This window comes from Salmo salar, chromosome ssa07, assembly GCF_905237065.1.
Source record: "Salmo salar chromosome ssa07, Ssal_v3.1, whole genome shotgun sequence".
NCBI classification, from domain to species: Eukaryota; Metazoa; Chordata; class Actinopteri; order Salmoniformes; family Salmonidae; genus Salmo; species Salmo salar.
This window is the reverse complement of record NC_059448.1, coordinates 62,481,032-62,508,531: the sequence shown is the minus strand read 5'-3', so window position 1 is coordinate 62,508,531 and position 27,500 is coordinate 62,481,032. Positions and strand designations below refer to the sequence as shown.

General features: G+C 48.6%; 1 protein-coding gene across 2 annotated transcripts in view; it reads left to right on the top strand.

The window, feature by feature from the left end:
* The window catches only part of LOC106609731 (leucine-rich repeat-containing G-protein coupled receptor 5), a 193,826-nt gene that overhangs the window by 44,241 nt on the left and 122,085 nt on the right, over nucleotides 1–27,500 (top strand). For both annotated transcript variants that reach the window (XM_045722416.1, XM_045722415.1), the window contains exon 2: nucleotides 23,502–23,573. In XM_045722416.1, coding sequence (XP_045578372.1) covers nucleotides 23,502–23,573 — 72 coding nt within the window. The remainder of the gene's footprint in view (nucleotides 1–23,501; nucleotides 23,574–27,500) is intronic.

Here is a 27,500-nt window from a genome sequence, read left to right as displayed (position 1 = left end):
ACGGAGTCAGGGCTGAAGACCCGGGGAGGCTGAATGTGACGAGATAGGGATGAATACCTGGGGAGGCTGAATGTGACAGGCCAGGGCTGAAGACCTGGGGGGGCTGAATGTGACGGGCCAGGGCTGAATACCTGGCGAGGCTGAATGTGACGGGTAAGGGCTGAAGACCTGGGGGGGCTGAATGTGACGGGTAAGGGCTGAAGACCTGGGGGGGCTGAATGTGACGGGACAGGGCTGAATACCTGGGGAGGCTGAATGTGACGGGCCAGAGCTGAAGACCTGGGGGGGCTGAATGTGACGGAACAGGGCTGAAGACCTGGGGAGGCTGAATGTGACGGGTAAGGGCTGAAGACCTGGGGAGGCTGAATGTGACGGGTTCAGGGCTGAAGACCTGGGGAGGCTGAATGTGACGGGGTTAGGGATGAATACCTGGGGAGGCTGAATGTGACGGGTTCAGGGCTGAAGACCTGGGGGGGCTGAATGTGATGGGTAAGGGCTGAAGACCTGGGGAGGCTGAATGTGACAGGTCAGGGATGAAGGCCTGGGGGGGCTGAATGTGACGGGTTCAGGGTTGAATATCTGGGGAGGCTGAATGTGACGGGGTTACGGATGAATTACTGGGGAGGCTGAATGTGACGGGGTTAGGGATGAATTACTGGGGAGGCTGAATTTGCATGAACCCTCCCCTGGAGAAGCAGCTGTCCTGAGAAGCGGAAGGTCGTTTCATGGTGCTGGGTACAAAGCCCTGGGGCTTATCCCACTGGACGGTGCCTTAAATCTGCTCCTGTGGAGCCTGTTTCAAGGAGCATTGATGTCTTTATTCTGCAGGGGTGTAAAGGTTGTATTTGTATCACTCTCTGGGGAACCCATACACAAGGCTGTTTAGAGTCTAAAGAAGCTCTCGTAAAGACACAGGAGCATTGCGGACCGAGGCCAAAGGGTGCTTTCATGTTCTGCGGAACTCATGTAGTTTTCACATAGTCCACTCGCACGACCCTGATGTCACACAGTCTGTACACCAAATGGTGCCGTATGCTTATGTAGTGCACTACTTTTAACCAGGGCTGCTCGCAGCCCTGTAGTTCCTGATCCCTGGCCAACAGTAGGGACATAGGGTGCCATTTGGGATGGACTCCACAGCCCAGTTCTTTCCTGGTGGTTTTTCTCAAGGACTTATTGGCAGGCCAGGTCCTCCTCTTATCACTCTGTAGCCTTCCTTAAAGGGTTGGCCAGGTCTTCTGTAGTCTACCCTAAAGGGCAGGCCAGGTCCTCCTCTGATCCCTCTGTAGTCTACCCTAAAGGGTTGGCCAGGTCCTCTGTAGTCTACCCTAAAGGGGAGGCCAGGTCCTCCTCTGATCCCTCTGTAGTCTACCCTAAAGGGTTGGCCAGGTCCTCTGTAGTCTACCCTAAAGGGCAGGCCAGGTCCTCCTCTGATCCCTCTGTAGCCTTCCTTAAAGGGTTGGCCAGGTCCTCTGTAGTCTACCCTAAAGGGGAGGCCAGGTCCTCCTCTGATCCCTCTGTAGTCTGGCTTAAAGGGGAGGCCAGGTCCTCTGTAGTCTACCCTAAAGGGGAGGCCAGGTCTTCCTCTGATCCCTCTGTTGTCTGGCTTAAAGGGGAGGGCAGGTCCTCCTCTGATCCATCTGTTGTCTGGCTTAAAGGGGAGGCCATGTCCTCCTCTGATCCCTCTGTTGTCTGGCATAAAGGGGAGGCCAGGTCCTCCTCTGATCCCTCTGTAGCCTTCCTTAAAGGGTTGGCCAGGTCCTCTGTAGTCTACCCTAAAGGGGAGGCCAGGTCCTCCTCTGATCCCTCTGTTGTCTGGCTGAAAGGGGAGGCCACGTCCTCCTCTGATCCCTCTGTTGTCTGGCTGAAAGGGGAGGCCAAGTCCTCCTCTCATCCCTCTGTTGTCTGGCTGAAAGGGGAGGCCAGGTCCTCCTCTGATCCCTCTGTTGTCTGGCTGAAAGGGGAGGCCAGGTCCTCCTCTGATCCCTCTGTTGTCTGGCTGAAAGGGGAGGCCAGGTCCTCCTCTGATCCCTCTGTTGTCTGGCTGAAAGGGGAGGCCAGGTCCTCCTCTGATCCCTCTGTTGTCTGCCTTAAAGGGGAGGCCACGTCCTCCTCTCATCCCTCTGTTGTCTGCCTTAAAGGGGAGGCCAGGTCCTCCTCTGATCCCTCTGTAGTCTGGCTGAAAGGAGAGGCCAGGTCCTCATCTGATCCCTCTGTTGTCTGCCTTAAAGGGGAGGCCAGGTCCTCCTCTGATCCCTCTGTAGAAAAGGGGGAGAGAACTATCCCGGGAATCCAGTACACCCGCATGCTTCCACAGTCGCTCCCCTTGTTTTCCCCAAGCAGACCAAAATAGCCTCTGATGGAGAATGCACAAGTGTAAACGGGATATGGAGGTTCGCTGTCTTGGATTTTCGACGGCTCAGTGGTTTCCATAGCGCTGGACTGCAACTCACGTAAACAAACAGAAACACACACAATGTGAGTCCTAAATGGCATCGTATTCCCAATATAGTGCACTACTTTTGACCAGAGCCCTAAGGCCCTGGTTTCCCTATTGTGTACTACTTAGGGCCTGGTTTCCTTATAGTGCACTACCTAGGGCCTGGTTTCCCTAGTGTGCACTACTTAGGGCCTGGTTTCCCTATAGTGCACTACTTTCGACCAGAGCCCTAAGGGCCTATTCCTTTCATACTACTTAGTAGTGCACTATATAGGAAATAAGGTGCTATTTGGGACGAACACATTCTCCACTGTCCTAAAATGCTCTCCTACTCTCTGCATAAATGATAAGCTCTGACTTGACCTGGCTTTCTTTCACTCCAAGGTGATCATTTCTCGTTCTGCCTTCTTTCACTCCAAGGTGATCATTTCTAGTTCTGCCTTCTTTCACTCCAAGGTGATCATTTCTAGTTCTGCCTTCTTTCACTCCAAGGTGATCATTTCTAGTTCTGCCTTCTTTCACTCCAAGAGGATCATTTCTCATTCTGCCTTCTTTCACTCCAAGGTGATCATTTCTAGTTCTGCCTTCTTTCACTCCAAGGGGATCATTTCTCATTCTGCCTTCTTTCACTCCAAGGTGATCATTTCTAGTTCTGCCTTCTTTCACTCCAAGGTGATCATTTCTCGTTCTGCCTTCTTTCACTCCAAGGTGATCATTTCTAGTTCTGCCTTCTTTCACTCCAAGGTGATCATTTCTCGTTCTGCCTTCTTTCACTCCAAGGTGATCATTTCTCGTTCTGCTTTCTTTCACTCCAAGGTGATCATTTCTAGTTCTGCCTTCTTTCACTCCAAGGTGATCATTTCTAGTTCTGCTTTCTTTCACTCCAAGGTGATCATTTCTCGTTCTGCCTTCTTTCACTCCAAGGTGATCATTTCTCGTTCTGCCTTCTTTCACTCCAAGGTGATCATTTCTAGTTCTGCCTTCTTTCACTCCAAGGTGATCATTTCTCGTTCTGCCTTCTTTCACTCCAAGGTGATCATTTCTAGTTCTGCTTTCTTTCACTCCAAGGTGATCATTTCTCGTTCTGCCTTCTTTCACTCCAAGGTGATCATTTCTCGTTCTGCCTTCTTTCACTCCAAGGTGATCATTTCTAGTTCTGCCTTCTTTCACTCCAAGGTGATCATTTCTAGTTCTGCCTTCTTTCACTCCAAGGTGATCATTTCTAGTTCTGCCTTCTTTCACTCCAAGGGGATCATTTCTCGTTTATTCTGGAGTTGGTTGAGCTCTGACTTCTCTTCATTGATCTTAGAGAGCTGCTGCCTGTTCCGTCCGGTCTGTTAGATATCACACACACACACACACACACACACACACACACACACACACACACACACACACACACACACACACACACACACACACACACACACACACACACACACACACACACACACACACACACACACAGACGACCTGAGGTCTGTTAGATATCTTAGCTGTCCTGACCCGGGCTGGCCAGCTGTGTTAAATGAATGAGAGTGTGCTGCTCTCTGCTAATGACTCTTCCAGGCCCCATTCATCTCCATTCATATAGTGATACTCTGTTTGTACTCGGCTTGTCACTGTTTCACCTCAGGCTGGGTGCTGATGGGTCTCTCACCATAGGGCTCTTCAGACATGGTGGTGTAGGGGAGGGGTGATGGGTCTCTCACCATAGGGCTCTTCAGACATGGTGGTGTAGGGGAGGGGGTGATAGGTCTCTCACCATAGGGCTCTTCAGACATGGTGGTGTAGGGGAGGGGTGATAGGTCTCTCACCATAGGGCTCTTCAGACATGGTGGTGTAGGGGAGGGGTGATAGGTCTCTCACCATAGGGCTCTTCAGACATGGTGGTGTGGGGGAGGGGTGATGGGTCTCTCACCATAGGGCTCTTCAGACATGTTGGTGTAGGGGAGGGGTGATGGGTCTCTCACCATAGGGCTCTTCAGACATGGTGGTGTAGGGGAGGGGTGATGGGTCTCTCACCATAGGGCTCTTCAGACATGGTGGTGTAGGGGAGGGGTGATGGGTCTCTCACCATAGGGCTCTTCAGACATGGTGGTGTAGGGGAGGGGTGATGGGTCTCTCACCATAGGGCTCTTCAGACATGGTGGTGTGGGGGAGGGGTGATAGGTCTCTCACCATAGGGCTCTTCAGACATGGTGGTGTAGGGGAGGGGTGATAGGTCTCTCACCATAGGGCTCTTCAGACATGGTGGTGTAGGGGAGGGGTGATGGGTCTCTCACCATAGGGCTCTTCAGACATGGTGGTGTAGGGGAGGGGTGATGGGTCTCTCACCATAGGGCTCTTCAGACATGGTGGTGTAGGGGAGGGGTGATAGGTCTCTCACCATAGGGCTCTTCAGACATGGTGGTGTAGGGGAGGGGTGATGGATATCTCACCATAGGGCTCTTCAGACATGGTGGTGTAGGGGAGGGGTGATAGGTCTCTCACCATAGGGCTCTTCAGACATGGTGGTGTAGGGGAGGGGGTGATAGGTCTCTCACCATAGGGCTCTTCAGACATGGTGGTGTAGGGGAGGGGTGATGGATATCTCACCATAGGGCTCTTCAGACATGGTGGTGTAGGGGAGGGGTGATGGATATCTCACCATAGGGCTCTTCAGACATGGTGGTGTAGGGGAGGGGGTGATAGGTCTCTCACCATAGGGCTCTTCAGACATGGTGGTGTAGGGGAGGGGTGATAGGTCTCTCACCATAGGGCTCAGTGCTGATAGAGGTGTTTAAAGAGCAAGAGGATATGTGAGCAGTGGAAACGATTCACACTGAAGCAGAAGGTTACCTCCTAAATTCCACCCTATTCCCTATGCAGTGCACAATCTTTGACCAGGACCCATTTGGAATACAACCAAAGTGTTGTTTTCTCTTTAACTTTTTAACTTTTTTGGGGGTATGAAATGACACACCGCTGGCCTGGCGGCGTGTTAAATGAGTTTGAAATGAGTTTAAAACGAATACATCTGCCCAACCTTTTTTTATATTTATCTAGGAAGAAAATGGTTTTTTTGTTGTGACATACTACAGTGTGTTGTTGAAATCTCATGTGAGATCCGTTCCATTCCACTGGTGCTCTCTGTTGAAAGAGAACGGGCGCTTAGCAAGTCCGAGCATCGCGCCAGATAAATCATTTAATTCATCTGAAAACAACTCTCCAAGACGTCTGAACCGCGACCTCCGCAGGTGGAAAAATAAACTTGGCCAAATGTGGCGGTTGTAATTGGCACTGCAGTAAATTGGCTTGTTCTCTGTGAAAACCCCTGTGACAGACAGGCCTTTAGAACGGAACCAGCTAGAATGGAAATATTGTGTATGTGAGATCTACCAGCCGGGCGACTGCCTCAGGACTGGACTGGCAATAAAATACGTGTATGCTTCCCAAATGGCACACTCTTCCCTATTTAGTGTACTACTTTTAACCAGAGCCCTATGGGTCCTGGTCAAAAGTAGTGCACTAAATAGGGAATAGGGTGCAATTTGGGACGCATACAGTCTTGACATGTCCCTCTACATTGATTGATACAGCCAGGAGTATGAGTAGTGTGGAAACTCCTCTAACACATGAGATATTTATGCGTTGAGAAGCGGTTCAAGGTTTGTCTAGACCAATATGGGCCAACTACAACCCCCTTCACCCTCAGACATGAACAAAGTCAGGGCTGATTACCTTTTACGACCACAAAACAAGAAATGAGTGTGAACATACACACACAAACACAGACCCAGTGTCCCACTAACAGTCTATCTGTCAAACACAGACCCAGTGTCCCACTAACAGTCCATCTGTCAAACACAGACCCAGTCAGTGTCCCACTAACAGTCCATCTGTCAAACACAGACCCAGTGTCCCACTAACAGTCCATCTGTCAAACACAGACCCAGTGTCCCACTAACAGTCCATCTGTCAAACACAGACCCAGTGTCCCACTAACAGTCCATCTGTCAAACACAGACCCAGTGTCCCACTAACAGTCCATCTGTCAAACACAGACCCAGTGTCCCACTAACAGTCCATCTGTCAAACACAGACCCAGTGTCCCACTAACAGTCCATCTGTCAAACACAGACCCAGTGTCCCACTAACAGTCCATCTGTCAAACACAGACCCAGTGTCCCACTAACAGTCCATCTGTCAAACACAGACCCAGTGTCCCACTAACAGTCCATCTGTCAAACACAGACCCAGTGTCCCACTAACAGTCCATCTGTCAAACACAGACCCAGTGTCCCACTAACAGTCCATCTGTCAAACACAGACCCAGTGTCCCACTAACAGTCCATCTGTCAAACACAGACCCAGTGTCCCACTAACAGTCCATCTGTCAAACACAGACCCAGTGTCCCACTAACAGTCCATCTGTCAAACACAGACCCAGTGTCCCACTAACAGTCCATCTGTCAAACACAGACCCAGTGTCCCACTAACAGTCCATCTGTCAAACACAGACCCAGTGTCCCACTAACAGTCCATCTGTCAAACACAGACCCAGTGTCCCACTAACAGTCCATCTGTCAAACACAGACCCAGTGTCCCACTAACAGTCCATCTGTCAAACACAGACCCAGTGTCCCACTAACAGTCCATCTGTCAAACACAGACCCAGTGTCCCACTAACAGTCCATCTGTCAAACACAGACCCAGTGTCCCACTAACAGTCCATCTGTCAAACACAGACCCAGTGTCCCACTAACAGTCCATCTGTCAAACACAGACCCAGTGTCCCACTAACAGTCCATCTGTCAAACACAGACCCAGTGTCCCACTAACAGTCCATCTGTCAAACACAGACCCAGTGTCCCACTAACAGTCCATCTGTCAAACACAGACCCAGTGTCCCACTAACAGTCCATCTGTCAAACACAGACCCAGTGTCCCACTAACAGTCCATCTGTCAAACACAGACCCAGTGTCCCACTAACAGTCCATCTGTCAAACACAGACCCAGTGTCCCACTAACAGTCCATCTGTCAAACACAGACCCAGTGTCCCACTAACAGTCCATCTGTCAAACACAGACCCAGTGTCCCACTAACAGTCCATCTGTCAAACACAGACCCAGTGTCCCACTAACAGTCCATCTGTCAAACACAGACCCAGTGTCCCACTAACAGTCCATCTGTCAAACACAGACCCAGTGTCCCACTAACAGTCCATCTGTCAAACACAGACCCAGTGTCCCACTAACAGTCCATCTGTCAAACACAGACCCAGTGTCCCACTAACAGTCCATCTGTCAAACACAGACCCAGTGTCCCACTAACAGTCCATCTGTCAAACACAGACCCAGTGTCCCACTAACAGTCCATCTGTCAAACACAGACCCAGTGTCCCACTAACAGTCCATCTGTCAAACCTGAAAGTCAATCTGACTGCCAGCTTTGTTTGTTTACATGTTCAGTTTCTGTTTCTACTGAGATATACTGAGTATTGATGTATGACTCTGTTAACATGGGAATAAGCTTCTCTGTGGTAATGGTATTTGCTAGGTTGTGAGAAGTCATGCCATAACGGCAGGCCTGGTCCTGGGCTGCCTGAGTCAGATCATACAGGTCTATGTTCTCGTCAATGTAACCGTTGTCAAGGAGACTTTATTTCAGTGGAACGTTGTGTCACCTCGTAAATCCTTGAACCTATGAATGGTAATTGACTATGTATGTTAAGCCAGTTACTGTTTAACATTAATAAAGCTTCCTGCATTTTGTTGGAGTCCGGCTGCATTTCCTGCTTCCTGTTAGCACTCCAGAGGTTCTCCATTGACTACTGTGTGCTGGCAGTGTAGGGGTGTGTGTGTGTGTGTGTGTGTGTGTGTGTGTGTGTGTGTGTGTGTGTGTGTGTGTGTGTGTGTGTGTGTGTGTGTGTGTGTGTGTGTGTGTGTGTGTGTGTGTGTGTGTGTGTGTGTGTGTGAGTGCGTGCGTGTGCGTGTGTGTGTGTGTGCGCATGTTTCTGTATACAAGCGTGCGTGTGTTTCTCTCTGTGTGTGTATTACCGAGCCCCACAATGCTACACTGAAGCCTGGGTCATCACCCCCCTTATCAGAGCTGGACCATCACCCCCCTTATCAGAGCTGGACCATCACCCCCCTTATCAGAGCTGGGTCATCACCCCCTTATCAGAGCTGGGTCATCACCCCCCTTATCAGAGCTGGGTCATCACCCCCCTTATCAGAGCTGGGTCATCACCCCCCTTATCAGAGCTGGGTCATCACCCCCCTTATCAGAGCTGGGTCATCACCCCCCTTATCAGAGCTGGGTCATCACCCCCCTTATCAGAGCTGGGTCATCACCCCCTTATCAGAGCTGGGTCATCACCCCCCTTATCAGAGCTGGACCATCACCCCCCTTATCAGAGCTGGGTCATCACCCCCCTTATCAGAGCTGGACCATCACCCCCCTTATCAGAGCTGGGTCATCACCCCCCTTATCAGAGCTGGGCCATCACCCCCCTTATCAGAGCTGGGTCATCACCCCCCCTTATCAGAGCTGGGCCATCACCCCCTTATCAGAGCTGGACCATCACCCCCCTTATCAGAGCTGGGTCATCACCCCCCTTATCAGAGCTGGGTCATCACCCCCCTTATCAGAGCTGGGCCATCACCCCCCCTTATCAGAGCTGGGTCATCACCCCCCTTATCAGAGCTGGGTCATCACCCCCCTTATCAGAGCTGGGTCATCACCCCCCTTATCAGAGCTGGGTCATCACCCCCCTTATCAGAGCTGGGCCATCACCCCCCTTATCAGAGCTGGACCATCACCCCCCTTATCAGAGCTGGGCCATCACCCCCCTTATCAGAGCTGGGCCATCACCCCCTTATCAGAGCTGGGTCATCACCCCCCTTATCAGAGCTGGGCCATCACCCCCCTTATCAGAGCTGGGTCATCACCCCCCTTATCAGAGCTGGGTCATCACCCCCCTTATCAGAGCTGGGTCATCACCCCCCTTATCAGAGCGGGGTCATCACCCCCCTTATCAGAGCTGGGCCATCACCCCCCTTATCAGAGCTGGGCCATCACCCCCCTTATCAGAGCTGGGTCATCACCCCCCTTATCAGAGCTGGACCATCACCCCCCTTATCAGAGCTGGACCATCACCCCCCTTATCAGAGCTGGGTCATCACCCCCCTTATCAGAGCTGGGTCATCACCCCCCTTATCAGAGCTGGGCCATCACCCCCCTTATCAGAGCTGGGTCATCACCCCCTTATCAGAGCTGGGTCATCACCCCCCTTATCAGAGCTGGGCCATCACCCCCCCTTATCAGAGCTGGGTCATCACCCCCCTTATCAGAGCTGGGTCATCACCCCCCTTATCAGAGCTGGGTCATCACCCCCCTTATCAGAGCTGGGTCATCACCCCCCTTATCAGAGCTGGACCATCACCCCCCTTATCAGAGCTGGACCATCACCCCCCTTATCAGAGCTGGACCATCACCCCCCTTATCAGAGCTGGGTCATCACCCCCCTTATCAGAGCTGGGTCATCACCCCCCTTATCAGAGCTGGGTCATCACCCCCCCTTATCAGAGCTGGGTCATCACCCCCCTTATCAGAGCTGGGCCATCACCCCCCTTATCAGAGCTGGGCCATCACCCCCTTATCAGAGCTGGGTCATCACCCCCCTTATCAGAGCTGGGTCATCACCCCCCTTATCAGAGCTGGGTCATCACCCCCTTATCAGAGCTGGGTCATCACCCCCCTTATCAGAGCTGGACCATCACCCCCCTTATCAGAGCTGGATCATCACCCCCTTATCAGAACTGGGTCATCACCCCCCTTATCAGAACTGGGTCATCACCCCCTTATCAGAGCTGGACCATCACCCCCCTTATCAGAGCTGGGCCATCACCCCCCTTATCAGAGCTGGGCCATCACCCCCCTTATCAGAGCTGGGTCATCACCCCCTTATCAGAGCTGGGTCATCACCCCCCTTATCAGAGCTGGGCCATCACCCCCCTTATCAGAGCTGGACCATCACCCCCCTTATCAGAGCTGGGTCATCACCCCCCTTATCAGAGCCAGAGCTGGGTCATCATACTTCGTGGTGTAAGGGGCACTGGGAACTCATATGGGGGTCTACATCCTAAACTGAACCCTATTCTCTATATAGAGTAGTGCACAACTTTTGACTAGAGCTCTATGGGAACACTATGGAACCTGGTCAAATGTAGTGTACTAAATAGGGAATAGGGTGCCATTTTAGACACAACCAGGGTGTCCATACCCACTACCCCTACCCCTAACCCCTACCCCCTACCCCTAACCCCTACCCCTAACCCCTACCCCTAACCCCTGACCCCTACCCCTAACCCCTACCCCTAACCCCTGACCCCTAACCCTACCCCAGCCCTACCCCCTAACCCCTACCCCCAACCCCTACCCTAACCCCTACCCTAACCCCTACCCCTACCCCAACCCCTGACCCCTACCCCCTAACCCCTACCCCTACCCCTACCCCTACCCCTAACCCCTAACCCCTACCCCAACCCCCTACCCCCAGCCCTACCCCTAACCCCTGACCCCTACCCCTACCCCCAACCCCCAACCCCAACCCCTACCCCCAACCCCTAACCCCTACCCCCAACCCCTAACCCCTACCCCTAACCCCAACCCCTACCCTGACCCCTGCCCCCTACCCCTGACTGTACCCCTAATCCTGCTACAGGTGGTTGGGGTGCGGTGGGTGTGTACGAGGAATGCCAGATGTTACAAGTTACAATAGAGCGGCAGGCGGGCCGGGCACAGCAGGTGCAGAACCATTCTGCTGTTATGACCCATGGAAACCTGATGCATCCACGCCTGGTGTTTTATTGTCTTGAGTGGAGCCGGGTTCTGGAGCCCCGTGTTACCAAATACCAAGCAGTTTGTTTTGGCAGCCGATCAAACCCCCCTTTGCCTTCCGTTAATCCGAGGAATATTCAATGATATCTGTAATGATCGCACAGCATTGGTGGAAAGAAAACACTTGTGTGATTATGTCATGTAATGAATATCTGGATGATGTTTATGACACTAGGGTTTTCAGACAGATTGCATCTTGGTCTCCAGCTCTGTGTATGTGTTATCTGCTCCCATGCTTGGCTCACTCTGCTCCAACTGGCTCTAAAAACCCTCTGGAGTCAAACAGATACATTGGGCTTTTATTTGCAGCGACTACGTCAAACTAATGAAGGCCTATCTATTTCCCCCTCCACTTGTCTATTGTACACATTGCAGACATGGTGACTCCATCTATTGGTGAAGCTACTCAGCCAATAGGAGCTAGACAATATTGATAGGTATCACACAAACTCACCCAGACCAGTGAGTATACTGGCTACAAGCCAGCCTTTGTTTTGCTGGGCCGCTGTCTCTGTGTGTTGGGGACAAGAGTGAGTGTCCTCCAGAGTTTAGGGGGGGGCTTCCCTATGTGTTTCAGCTGTCCTGTAACTCTCCTCCTCAGAGTGAATCAGTCTGTAACTCTCCTCCTCAGAGAGAATCAGTCTGTAACTCTCCTCCTCAGAGAGAATCAGTCTGTAACTCTCCTCCTCAGAGAGAATCAGTCTGTAACTGTCAGGGAGAATCAGTCTGTAACTGTCAGAGAGAATCAGTCTGTAACTCTCCTCCTCAGAGAGAATCAGTCTGTAACTGTCAGAGAGAAATAGTCTGTAACTCTCAGAGAGAATCAGTCTGTAACTCTCAGAGAGAATCAGTCTGTAACTCTCCTCCTCAGAGAGAATCAGTCTGTAACTGTCAGAGAGAATCAGTCTGTAACTCTCAGAGAGAATCAGTCTGTAACTCTCAGAGAGAATCAGTCTGTAACTGTCAGAGAGAATCAGTCTGTAACTCTCAGAGAGAATCAGTCTGTAACTCTCAGAGAGAATCAGTCTGTAACTGTCAGAGAGAATCAGTCTGTAACTCTCAGAGAGAATCAGTCTGTAACTCTCAGAGAGAATCAGTCTGTAACTCTCCTCCTCAGAGAGAATCAGTCTGTAACTGTCAGAGAGAATCAGTCTGTAACTGTCAGAGAGAATCAGTCTGTAACTCTCCTCCTCAGAGAGAATCCACCTGTAACTCTCCTCCTCATAGAGAATCAGTCTGTAACTGTCAGAGAGAATCAGTCTGTAACTGTCAGAGAGAATCAGTCTGTAACTCTCCTCCTCATAGAGAATCAGTGTGATACTCAGAGTGAATCAGTCTGTAACTCAGAGAGAATCAGTCTGTAACTCTCAGAGTGAATCAGTCTGTAACTGTCAGAGAGAATCAGTCTGTAACCCTCAGAGAGAATCAGTCTGTAACTCTCCTCCTCAGAGAGAATCAGTCTGTAACTCTCAGAGAGAATCAGTCTGTAACTGTCATGAGTGAATCAGTCTGTAACTGTCAGAGAGAATCAGTGTGTAACTCTCCTCCTGATAGAGAATCAGTGTGTAACTCTCCTCCTCATAGAGAATCAGTCTGTAACTCTCATAGAGAATCAGTGTGTAACTCTCATAGAGAATCAGTGTGTAACTCTCATAGAGAATCAGTGTGTAACTCTCCTCCTCATAGAGAATCAGTGTGTAACTCTCCTCCTCATAGAGAATCAGTCTGTAACTCTCATAGAGAATCAGTGTGTAACTCTCATAGAGAATCAGTGTGTAACTCTCATAGAGAATCAGTCTGTAACTCTCATCTTCATAGAGAATCAGTGTGTAACTCTCCTCCTCATAGAGAATCAGTGTGTAACTCTCCTCCTCATAGAGAATCAGTCTGTAACTCTCCTCCTCATAGAGAATCAGTCTGTAACTCTCCTCCTCATAGAGAATCAGTGTGTAACTCTCCTCCTCATAGAGAATCAGTGTGTAACTCTCTTCCTCAGAGAGAATCAGTGTGTAACTCTCCTCCTCATAGAGAATCAGTCTGTAACTCTCATAGAGAATCAGTCTGTAACTCAGAGAGAATCAGTTTGTAACTCTCCTCCTCATAGAGAATCAGTGTGTAACTCTCATAGAGAATCAGTCTGTAACTCTCAGAGTGAATCAGTGTGTAACTCTCCTCCTCATAGAGAATCAGTCTGTAACTCTCAGAGTGAATCAGTCTGTAACTCTCAGAGAGAATCAGTCTGTAACTCTCAGAGAGAATCAGTGTGTAACTCTCCTCCTCATAGAGAATCAGTCTGTAACTCTCCTCCTCATAGAGAATCAGTCTGTAACTCTCAGAGTGAATCAGTCTGTAACTCTCAGAGAGAATCAGTCTGTAACTCTCAGAGAGAATCAGTCTGTAACTCTCCTCCTCATAGAGAATCAGTCTGTAACTCTCCTCCTCAGAGAGAATCAGTGTGTAACTCTCCTCCTCATAGAGAATCAGTCTGTAACTCTCCTCCTCATAGAGAATCAGTCTGTAACTCTCCTCCTCATAGAGAATCAGTCTGTAACTCTCCTCCTCATAGAGAATCAGTGTGTAACTCTCCTCCTCATAGAGAATCAGTCTGTAACTCTCCTCCTCATAGAGAATCAGTCTGTAACTCTCCTCCTCATAGAGAATCAGTGTGTAACTCTCCTCCTCATAGAGAATCAGTGTGTAACTCTCTTCCTCAGAGAGAATCAGTGTGTAACTCTCCTCCTCATAGAGAATCAGTGTGTAACTCTCCTCCTCATAGAGAATCAGTGTGATACTTTAGACCCTTGGGAAAGACACTGAGTAGCTGTGGCCCCTCCCTCCGCCCCTTCTGGCCCCTCACTAACACCCCTAGATCTATACACACACAAGCATGTACACACACACACACACACACACACACACACACACACACACACACACACACACACACACACACACACACACACACACACACACACACACAAAAGCGCACACACACACTCGCAAACAGGCACCTACATACATACATACATACATACATACATACATACATACATACATACATACATACATACATACATACATACATACATACATTTATTTATGAAGTGCATTCGGAAAGTATTCAAACCCCTTGACTTTTTTCACATTTTGTTACATTACAGCCTTATTCTGAAAGGTATGAAATACTTTTCCCCCCCTCATCAATCTACACACAATACCCCATAATGACGAAGCAAAAACAGGTTTTTAGACATTTTTGCAAATGTATTAAAAATTAAAAACAGAAATACCTTATTTACATAAGTATTCAGACCCTTTGCTGTGAGACTTTGAGACTTGAAATTGAGCTCTGGTGCATCCTGTTTCCATTGATAATCCTTCAGATGTTTCTACAACTTGATTAGAGTCCACCTGTGGTAAATTCTATTGACTGGACATGATCTAGAAAGGCACACACCTGTCTATATAAGGTCCCACAGTTGACAGTGCATGTCAGAACAAAAACCAAGCCATGAGGTCGAAGGAATTGCCCTTAGAGCTCCGAGACAGGATTGTGTCGAGACACAGATCTGTGGTAGGCAACCAAAACATTTCTGCAACATTGAAGGTTCCCAAGAACACAGTGGCCTCCACCATTCTTAAATGGAAGAAGTTTGGAACCACCAAGACTCTTCCTAGAGCTGGCCGCATGGCCAAACTGAGCAATCGGGGGTGCAGGTCCTTGGCCAGGGACGTGACCAAGAACCTGATGGTCACTTTGAAAGAGCTCCAGTTCCTCTGTGGAGATGGGATAACCTTCCAGGACAACCATCTCTGCAGCACTCCACCAATCAGGCCTTTATGGTAGATTGGCCAGACGGAAGCCACTCCTCAGTAAAAGGCACATGACAGCCCGCTTGGAGTTTGACAAAAGGCACGTATTGGACTCTCAGACCATGAGAAACAAGATTCTCTGGTCTGATGAAACCAAGATTGAACTCTTTGGGCTGAATGCCAAGTGTCACGTCTGGAGGAAACCTGGCACCATCCCTACGGTGAAGCATGGTGGTGGCAGCATCATGTTCTGACAGTGCATGTGGTGGCAGCATCATGCTGTGGGGATGTTTTTCAGCGGCAGGGACTAGGAGACTAGTCAGGGTTGAGGCAAAGATGAACGGAGCAAAGTACAGAAAGATCCTTGATGAAAACCTGCTCCAGAGCACTCAGGACCTCAGACTGGGGTGAAGGTTCACCTTCCAACAGGACAACAACCCTAAGCCCACAGCCAAGACAACGCAGGAGTGGCTTTGGGACAAGTCTCTGAATGTCCTTTAGTGGCCCAGCCAGAGCCCGGACTTGAACCCGATCGAACATCTCTGGAGAGAAAATAGCTGTGCAGCGACGCTCCCCATCCAACCTGACAGAGCTTGAGAGGATCTGCAGAGAAGAATTGGAGAAACTCCCCAAATACAGGTGTGCCAAGCTTGTAGCATCATACCCAAGAAGACCCGAGGCTGTAATCACTGCCAAAGGCACTTCAACAAAGTACTGAGCAAAGGGTTGAACACTTAAGCAGATGTTATATTTCAGTTAAAAACATGTTTTTGTCATTATGGGGTTTTGTGTGTAGATTGCTGAAAAAAAAAATATTTAAGCAATTTTCGAATAAGGCTGTAACGTAACAAAATGTGGAAAAAGTCAAGGGGTCTGAATACTTTCCGAATGCACTGTATCACTGAAATGTGCCATTTCCATAAGTGCTCAGAACCTTTAGAGTTTTTACAGGGAATAGGATGCCACTTAAAATTAGATTACTGTGATGTGGCAATGCTTTGTGTCATGTAATTAATATACTGTCCCCAGGCTGGGTTCATATTTCATACAGAAAGCTCATCTCCATTAGTGTTCTGTATTTTGTCATGTTCTATGTTTTGTGTGGACTCCAGGACGAATAGCAGCTGCTTCTTCAACAGTTAATGGGGATCCGAATTAAAAAAAGAATCCTGAAAAATGATTGTTAGTTACCATCTGTTGTGGTGTTGTCAAAATAACAACACCACACGTGTAGTGATGAGAGAGTAGATTGGCTGTGACTTGTATGCTAAGTTACCACTGTAGCTGGAAATCACATTTGTGAAGACAGGCCATTTCAATGTGTTCAGACAGACACATTTAGATGATTTGAGTCCCTCTGCCTCATATGTCTGTCTGCCTACTGTAATACAACAGACCTGACAACCTTCCAACTAAAACAAGCAGGGAAGCTGTAAATCACACTGTGCTGTTGGCCTGGCCCGTACCCAGAGGAGTTTCAGAACCACAATGCTGCACTTCAGCGTCTCAGAGACTATCTAGATAATTACATGGACACTTCAGCTTCTCATAGACTATCTAGATAATTAGATGGACACTTCAGCTTCTCATAGACTATCTAGATAATTACATGGACACTTCAGCTTCTCATAGACTATCTAGATAATTAGATGGACACTTCAGCTTCTCATAGACTATCTAGATAATTAGATGGACACTTCAGCTTCTCAGAGACTATCTAGATAATTAGATGGACACTTCAGCTTCTCATAGACTATCTAGATAATTAGATGGACACTTCAGCTTCTCATAGACTATCTAGATAATTAGATGGACACTTCAGCTTCTCAGAGACTATCTAGATAATTAGATGGACACTTCAGCTTCTCAGAGACTATCTAGATAATTAGATGGACACGTCAGCTTCTCATAGACTATCTAGATAATTAGATGGACACTTCAGCTTCTCAGAGACTATCTAGATAATTAGATGGACACTTCAGCTTCTCAGAGACTATCTAGATAATTAGATGGACACTTCAGCTTCTCAGAGACTATCTAGATAATTAGATGGACACTTCAGCTTCTCAGAGACTATCTAGATAATTAGATGGACACTTCAGCTTCTCATAGACTATCTAGATAATTAGATGGACAAAAGCAACTGTTAATGATAGAAAGAGACGTACACCATTTGACTATGTAACAGTCCATCTGTGGTTGTGGACAGGTAGTTGTGTGTTTATTCCTGACATGGTTGTTGTTGTTCTTCTTGTTGTTGTTGACTCTGTGTAATAACAAGCCCAGTTGTGTTGGCTTAGTGTCCGGAGGAGCTCAGAACCATGTTCCTCCTCTTGGTATTACAGACGCTGTTGTTTAACGATTGTTCAGTCAAGGCCTTTGTCGCTTTGGGAGTTCTTTTCTTTTGATTTCTTTGATTTGTTTTCATTGGCGTAGCTGAAGGCCCTGATATACTGTCCACCCCTCACTCTGACTGACTCTTATCAGAAGGCCCTGATATACTGTCCTGTCCACCCCTCACTCTGACTGGCTCTTATCAGAAGGCCCTGATATACTGTCCTGTCCACCCCTCACTCTGACTGACTCTTATCAGAAGGCCCTGATATACTGTCCTGTTCACCCCTCACTCTGACTGACTCTTATCAGAAGGCCCTGATATACTGTCCTGTCCACCCCTCACTCTGACTGGCTCTTATCAGAAGGCCCTGATATACTGTCCTGTCCACCCCTCACTCTGACTGACTCTTATCAGAAGGCCCTGATATACTGTCCTGTCCACCCCTCACTCTGACTGACTCTTATCAGAAGGCCCTGATATACTGTCCTGTCCACCCCTCACTCTGACTAACTCTTATCAGAAGGCCCTGATATACTGTCCTGTCCACCCCTCACTCTGACTGACTCTTATCAGAAGGCCCTGCTATACTGTCCTGTCCACCCCTCACTCTGACTGACTCTTATCAGAAGGCCCTGATATACTGTCCTGTCCACCCCTCACTCTGACTGGCTCTTATCAGAAGGCCCTGATATACTGTCCTGTCCACCCCTCACTCTGACTGGCTCTTATCAGAAGGCCCTGATATACTGTCCTGTCCACCCCTCACTCTGACTAACTCTTATCTGAAGGCCCTGATATACTGTCCTGTCCACCCCTCACTCTGACTGACTCTTATCAGAAGGCCCTGATATACTGTCCTGTCCACCCCTCACTCTGACTGACTCTTATCAGAAGGCCCTGATATACTGTCCTGTCCACCCCTCACTCTGACTGACTCTTATCAGAAGGCCCTGATATACTGTCCTGTCCACCCCCACTCTGACTGACTCTTATCAGAAGGCCCTGATATACTGTCCACCCCTCACTCTGACTGACTCTTATCAGAAGGCCCTGATATACTGTCCACCCCTCACTCTGACTGACTCTTATCAGAAGGCCCTGATATACTGTCCTGTCCACCCCTCACTCTGACTGGCTCTTATCAGAAGGCCCTGATATACTGTCCTGTCCACCCCTCACTCTGACTGACTCTTATCAGAAGGCCCTGATATACTGTCCACCCCTCACTCTGACTGACTCTTATCAGAAGGCCCTGATATACTGTCCACCCCTCACTCTGACTGACTCTTATCAGAAGGCCCTGATATACTGTCCTGTCCACCCCTCACTCTGACTGACTCTTATCAGAAGGCCCTGATATACTGTCCACCCCTCACTCTGACTGGCTCTTATCAGAAGGCCCTGATATACTGTCCTGTCCACCCCTCACTCTGACTGACTCTTATCAGAAGGCCCTGATATACTGTCCTGTCCACCCCTCACTCTGACTGACTCTTATCAGAAGGCCCTGATATACTGTCCTGTCCACCCCTCACTCTGACTGGCTCTTATCAGAAGGCCCTGATATACTGTCCTGTCCACCCCTCACTCTGACTGGCTCTTATCAGAAGGCCCTGATATACTGTCCTGTCCACCCCTCACTCTGACTGACTCTTATCAGAAGGCCCTGATATACTGTCCTGTCCACCCCTCACTCTGACTGACTCTTATCAGAAGGCCCTGATATACTGTCCTGTCCACCCCTCACTCTGACTGACTCTTATCAGAAGGCCCTGATATACTGTCCTGTCCACCCCTCACTCTGACTGACTCTTATCAGAAGGCCCTGATATACTGTCCTGTCCACCCCTCACTCTGACTGACTCTTATCAGAAGGCCCTGATATACTGTCCTGTCCACCCCTCACTCTGACTGGCTCTTATCAGAAGGCCCTGATATACTGTCCTGTCCACCCCTCACTCTGACTGACTCTTATCAGAAGGCCCTGATATACTGTCCTGTCCACCCCTCACTCTGACTGGCTCTTATCAGAAGGCCCTGATATACTGTCCTGTCCACCCCTCACTCTGACTGACTCTTATCAGAAGGCCCTGATATACTGTCCTGTCCACCCCTCACTCTGACTGACTCTTATCAGAAGGCCCTGATATACTGTCCTGTCCACCCCTCACTCTGACTGACTCTTATCAGAAGGCCCTGATATACTGTCCTGTCCACCCCTCACTCTGACTGACTCTTATCAGAAGGCCCTGATATACTGCCTGTCCACCCCTCACTCTGACTGACTCTTATCAGAAGGCCCTGATATACTGTCCTGTCCACCCCTCACTCTGACTGACTCTTATCAGAAGGCCCTGATATACTGTCCTGTCCACCCCTCACTCTGACTGACTCTTATCAGAAGGCCCTGATATACTGTCCTGTCCACCCCTCACTCTGACTGACTCTTATCAGAAGGCCCTGATATACTGTCCTGTCCACCCCTCACTCTGACTGACTCTTATCAGAAGGCCCTGATATACTGTCCTGTCCACCCCTCACTCTGACTGACTCTTATCAGAAGGCCCTGATATACTGTCCTGTCCACCCCTCACTCTGACTGACTCTTATCAGAAGGCCCTGATATACTGTCCTGTCCACCCCTCACTCTGACTGACTCTTATCAGAAGGCCCTGATATACTGTCCTGTCCACCCCTCACTCTGACTGACTCTTATCAGAAGGCCCTGATATACTGTCCTGTCCACCCCTCACTCTGACTGACTCTTATCAGAAGGCCCTGATATACTGTCCTGTCCACCCCTCACTCTGACTGACTCTTATCAGAAGGCCCTGATATACTGTCCTGTCCACCCCTCACTCTGACTGACTCTTATCAGAAGGCCCTGATATACTGTCCTGTCCACCCCTCACTCTGACTGACTCTTATCAGAAGGCCCTGATATACTGTCCTGTCCACCCCTCACTCTGACTGACTCTTATCAGAAGGCCCTGATATACTGTCCTGTTCACCCCTCACTCTGACTGACTCTTATCAGAAGGCCCTGATATACTGTCCTGTCCACCCCTCACTCTGACTGACTCTTATCAGAAGGCCCTGATATACTGTCCTGTTCACCCCTCACTCTGACTGACTCTTATCAGAAGGCCCTGATATACTGTCCTGTCCACCCCTCACTCTGACTGACTCTTATCAGAAGGCCCTGATATACTGTCCTGTTCACCCCTCACTCTGACTGACTCTTATCAGAAGGCCCTGATATACTGTCCTGTTCACCCCTCACTCTGACTGACTCTTATCAGAAGGCCCTGATATACTGTCCACCCCTCACTCTGACTGACTCTTATCAGAAGGCCCTGATATACTGTCCTGTCCACCCCTCACTCTGACTGACTCTTATCAGAAGGCCCTGATATACTGTCCTGTCCACCCCTCACTCTGACTGACTCTTATCAGAAGGCCCTGATATACTGTCCTGTCCACCCCTCACTCTGACTGACTCTTATCAGAAGGCCCTGATATACTGTCCTGTCCACCCCTCACTCTGACTGACTCTTATCAGAAGGCCCTGATATACTGTCCTGTTCACCCCTCACTCTGACTGACTCTTATCAGAAGGCCCTGATATACTGTCCTGTCCACCCCTCACTCTGACTGACTCTTATCAGAAGGCCCTGATATACTGTCCTGTCCACCCCTCACTCTGACTGGCTCTTATCAGAAGGCCCTGATATACTGTCCTGTCCACCCCTCACTCTGACTGACTCTTATCAGAAGGCCCTGATATACTGTCCACCCCTCACTCTGACTGACTCTTATCAGAAGGCCCTGATATACTGTCCACCCCTCACTCTGACTGGCTCTTATCAGAAGGCCCTGATATACTGTCCTGTCCACCCCTCACTCTGACTAACTCTTATCTGAAGGCCCTGATATACTGTCCTGTCCACCCCTCACTCTGACTGACTCTTATCTGAAGGCTGGAAAAACCTATTCTGAATCTCATGGTCTATCCCAAATGGCAGTCTATAAGGTGGACTACTTTTGACCTGGGCCCATTGGCTCTGGTCTAAAGTAGTGTACTATATAGGGAAAATGGATCTGGTCTAAAGTAGTGTACTACATAGGGAATAGGGCTCTGGTCTAAAGTAGTGCACTATATAGGGAATAGGGTTCTGGTCTGAAGTAGTGCACTATATAGGTAATAGGGTGCCATTTGGGACACTAACCTACAACTCCTAGAAGTCCGAAAGACGATGGTTTATATTGTGTCCAGTTCCCACGGCCGTGGAGGCTGCAGCTACACACACACACACACACACACACACACACACACACACACACACACACACACACACACACACACACACACACACACACACACACACACACACACACACACACACACACACACACACACACACACCCACCCACAGCCTCACACACTCAGCTACACACACCCACAGCCTCACACACTCAGCCACACACACCCACAGCCTCACACACTCAGCCACACACACCCACAGCCTCACACACTCAGCTGCACCCACCCACAGCCTCACACACTCAGCTACACACACCCACAGCCTCACACACTCAGCTACACACACTCACAGCCTCACACACTCAGCCACACACACACAATTGGTCCGAGAGCTGTTTTATATCATTGACAGATGTTTATGTTAAGACCCCTGTTGGTGTCACTTCACTGGATACGCTGTTTTACTGCCCTGCTGTACTTTACTATGTCCCAAATGACACCCTATTCCCTTTATAGTGCACTGCTTTTGACCAGAGTCCTATGGGCCTTAGTGCACTATATAGGGAATAGGGAGCTGTCCAGGTCCCACTATATCCCAGGTCCACTGACTGCACAGGGCACTCCCCCAGTCAGGCCAGTCAGTGTTGACCCTCCTCAGTCCCCACCTTCCTTCACCTCCGTCCTAGTGTTTGATGTGTATGTATCTCATTAAGGTGTTGTGTTGACTCCTTCCCGTTCCCCTCGCCGCTCCCTTTGATGTAGTGTGAAGTCGAGGGATCGGACTGTACAGTCAGGTGTTTGTTCTGGGGCTTCCGGAGAACTCCACCTGGCTCTGTTGAAATCTGAGATAAGGGGGAGAGATTTAGTAGATAGCTGCGCTGAGGAAGGGAAACATTGGAGATATTGTTAAACCATGTGAACATACTAGGTTACAACATGTAATACGCTGAGCTGCTGTCATCTCCGGGGCGTGCTGTATAGATGTGAATGACGTGTGTGTGTGTGTGTGTGTGTGTGTGTGTGTGTGTGTGTGTGTGTGTGTGTGTGTGTGTGTGTGTGTGTGTGTGTGTGTGTGTGTGTGTGTGTGTGTTTGACCTCATCACAGCACAGCTGTATTCTTACACTCTTCCAGAAATCCAACACCCACAGAATAGAGACGTATAACTGACAGTGGAAAATTTGCTGAAATTATGAGTTGGGGGGAAACTAACGATTAAATTGTCGCATTTTCACAGTTTCACTCAACTTTTGGAGCTTAGTCACATGATGTTTCAGTTCTCAATACATAAACAGAACAGCTGGAAAAGTGTTGTGATCTGTAATGTTAATCTCTCTCCTCTTTCTCTCTCTTTATGTCCCCCTCTCTCTCTCACTCTCTCTCCCCCTCTTTTTTCTCTATTTCTGCCCCCTCTCTCTCTCTCTCATCTCTCTCTCTCTCTCTCTCGCTCTCTCCCATCTCTCTCTCTCTCTCTCTCTCTCTCTCTCTCTCTCACCCCTCTCTCTCTCTCTCTCTCTCTCTTTCTCTCTCTCCTTCCCCTCTCTCTCTCTATCTTTCTCTTTCTCTCTCTCTCTCTCTCTCTCGCTCTCCCTCCCCTCTCTCTCTTTCTCTCTCTCTCTTTCTCTCTCTCCTTCCCCTCTCTCTCTCTCTCTCCTTCCTCTCTCTCTCTATCTTTCTCTCTCTCTCTCTCTCTCTCTCTCTCTCTCCCTCCTCTCTCTCTCTCTCTCTCTTTCTGCCACCCTCTCTTCCTCTTTCCACAGTGATCTGAGTATGAACAACCTAACTCTGTTGTCCTCCGGTGCCCTCTCCAACCTTCACTTCCTTGAGGAGCTGTGAGTATGACAGCGCTTCCTAACCAGATAAGAGATACAATAGATCCCCTCTCAGCCTTATCACCCAAGGGAAACTGTCTGTCAAAGCCTTATCGTGGTCTAGAATCGTTCCCATGGCGTTCATGTCAAACAATTACAATAAATCTCATTATCTTGCGATTTACAGCGATGTGTTTTTTGTTAGAGTAGGACAGTTCTATGTGATGTCAGAAGGCTTGTATGTATGTGTAGTACCTACAGTGTTACACAAATACTGGGAGAGGAGAGGAGAGGAGAGGAGAGGAGAGGAGAGGAGAGGAGAGGAGAGGAGAGGAGAGGAGAGGAGAGGAGAGGAGAGGAGAGGAGAGGAGAGGAGAGGAGAGGAGAGGAGAGGAGAGGAGAGGAGAGGAGAGGAGAGGAGAGGAGAGGTGGTGGAATGTCATGTTGCAGCTGGCCTGGAGAGAGGTGGTGGTGGGAATGTCATGTTGCAGCTGGCCTGGATGTCCTTGTAGACATACTGAGGCAACTGACAGGAACTACCCAACCGGAATCCCCGGTCTCTCAGTTGTCTCTCTAACCCAACCAGCTCAGACAGGGACCCACGAGTGCATTCCAAACGGCCCCCTATTCCCTATATATTGCACTACTTTGGACCATTCCCTCCCGTAGGGCTCTGGTCAAAAGTAGTGCACTATATAGGGAATAGAGGGCCTTTTGGAACACAGCCCACCGCTCTCTACACTGCTGCCACAACGAGCCAGCGAAATGGGCCTGCGTCCAGAAACATATAAAAAAATAAAAAAAACATTTAGATCCCCCTTGCTTTTATTTTCTAAACTCTGTTAAAGAGAATGCTCTGACTTTTGTAGGAGTTGTTAAATGGGGAAAAACTCAGGAAATGAAATTGAGATTGTTCTGGCTCGAGTTCCCGCTTCAAAGACTTATGAGCGGTTCCCTAATGAAAACCTGACGGAACCTTAGAACCCGTCCCTGGAGAATAGAAGAGCTACTGCATCACAGGGAGGACGTCAAGGGCTGTGTCCCCAATGGCACCTTAAACCCTATCTAGTGTACTTCCTGTACCAGGGTCAAATATATAATATAGTGTTTTATCTCCATGTGTTGATGTGTATTATCTATAGCAGTGGTTCCCAACCTGTTTGGGTTACTGTGCCACCGAGTGCATTATGCTTCTGCCCGGAGAACCTCTGAAGTAGCCCGTCATATACTGTGTATATATACTGTATTCTATACTATTCTACTGTAGCTTAGTCTATGCTGCTCTGACATTACTCGTCCGTATGTTTATATGTTCTTAATTCCATTCCTTTACTTAGATTTGTGTGTATTGGGTATATATTGTGTAATTTGTTAGTTATTACATATTAGATATTACTACACTGTCGGAGCTAGAAACACAAGCTTTTCGCTACACTCACATTAACATCTGCTAAACACGTGTATGTGACCAATAACATTTGATTTGATTCATTCTCATTTTACCAGTAGACTTGTGGTGTCAGGAGTCTTCTCATGTACCCCTTGTGGATAGGCCAAGTACCCCCCAGGGGTCCTAGTACCCCAGGTTGGGAACCACTGGGCTATACAGTAGGTAAACCCTCTGCACTAACAGTTAATATACATGGATCATTAAAACCCCTAGAGCGTTAGACAGGGATTAGAATTATGGCCCAAACTAATTCCAGGAATGAAATAAACACATACAGAATGATTTCTGTGCTCATGTTACTAAGAGTCTTGTATTCTCACACAAAACCATAGAAACCCTAGGATGTAAAATGTTTTGGCAGATAACCCCAGATTTGTAAGTAATTACCTGGAATTTAGATGATCCCTGGCAACTACCCCACCAACTGGACCATCGCTTACAGTGTTATTATCTAACTCAACACACAGCGTCTACTGGCAGACAGCATCTACTGGCAGACAGCATCTACTGGCCCTGCTGTATTCTACTGTTATTATCTATAACTCAACACACAGCGTCTACTGGCAGACAGCATCTACTGGCAGACAGCATCTACTGGCCCTGCTGTATTCTACTGTTATTATCTATAACTCAACACACAGGTCGACAGCATCTACTGGCAGACAGCATCTACTGGCCCTGCTGTATTCTACTGTTATTATCTATAACTCAACACACAGCATCTACTGGCAGACAGCATCTACTGGCCCTGCTGTGTTCTACTGTTATTATTTATAACTCAACACACAGCGTCTACTGGCAGACAGCATCTACTGGCAGACAGCATCTACTGGCCCTGCTGTGTTCTACTGTTATTATCTATAACTCAACACACAACATCTACTGGCAGACAGCATCTACTGGCAGACAGCATCTACTGGCAGACAGCATCTACTGGCCCTGCTGTGTTCTACTGTTATTATCTATAACTCAACACACAGCATCTACTGGCAGACAGCATCTATTGGCAGACAGCATCTACTGGCCCTGCTGTATTCTACTGTTATTATCTATAACTCAACACACAGCATCTACTGGCAGACAGCATCTACTGGCAGACAGCATCTACTGGCCCTGCTGTGTTCTACTGTTATTATCTATAACTCAACACACAGCATCTACTGGCAGACAGCATCTACTGGCCCTGCTGTGTTCTACTGTTATTATCTATAACTCAACACACAGCGTCTACTGGCAGACAGCATCTACTGGCAGACAGCATCTACTGGCCCTGCTGTGTTCTACTGTTATTATCTATAACTCAACACACAACATCTACTGGCAGACAGCATCTACTGGCAGACAGCATCTACTGGCAGACAGCATCTACTGGCCCTGCTGTGTTCTACTGTTATTATCTATAACTCAACACACAGCATCTACTGGCAGACAGCATCTATTGGCAGACAGCATCTACTGGCCCTGCTGTATTCTACTGTTATTATCTATAACTCAACACACAGCATCTACTGGCAGACAGCATCTACTGGCAGACAGCATCTACTGGCCCTGCTGTGTTCTACTGTTATTATCTATAACTCAACACACAGCATCTACTGGCAGACAGCATCTACTGGCCCTGCTGTGTTCTACTGTTATTATCTATAACTCAACACACAGCATCTACTGGCAGACAGCATCTACTGGCCCTGCTGTATTCTACTGTTATTATCTATAACTCAACACACAGCATCTACTGGCAGACAGCATCTACTGGCCCTGCTGTATTCTACTGTTATTATCTATAACTCAACACACAGCATCTACTGGCAGACAGCATCTATTGGCAGACAGCATCTATTGGCAGACAGCATCTATTGGCAGACAGCATCTACTGGCAGACAGCATCTATTGGCAGACAGCATCTACTGGCCCTACTATGTTCTACTGTTTTTATCTATAACTCAACACACAGCGTCTACTGGCAGACAGCATCTACTGGCAGACAGCATTTACTGGCCCTGCTGTGTTCTACTGTTATTATCTATAACTCAACACACAGCATCTACTGGCAGACAGCATCTACTGGCCCTGCTGTGTTCTACTGTTATTATCTACAACTCAACACACAGCATCTACTGGCAGACAGCATCTACTGGCAGACAGCATCTACTGGCCCTGCTGTTTTCTACTGTTATTATCTAACTCAACACACAGCATCTACTGGCAGACAGCATCTACTGGCCCTGCTGTTTTCTACTGTTATTATCTATAACTCAACACACAGCATCTACTGGCAGACAGCATCTACTGGCCCTGCTGTTTTCTACTGTTATTATCTATAACTCAACACACAGCATCTACTGGCAGACAGCATCTACTGGCCCTGCTGTGTTCTACTGTTATTATCTATAACTCAACACACAGCATCTACAGGCAGACAACATCTACTGGCCCTCCTGTGTTCTACTGTTATTATCTACAACTCAACACACAGCATCTACTGGCAGACAGCATCT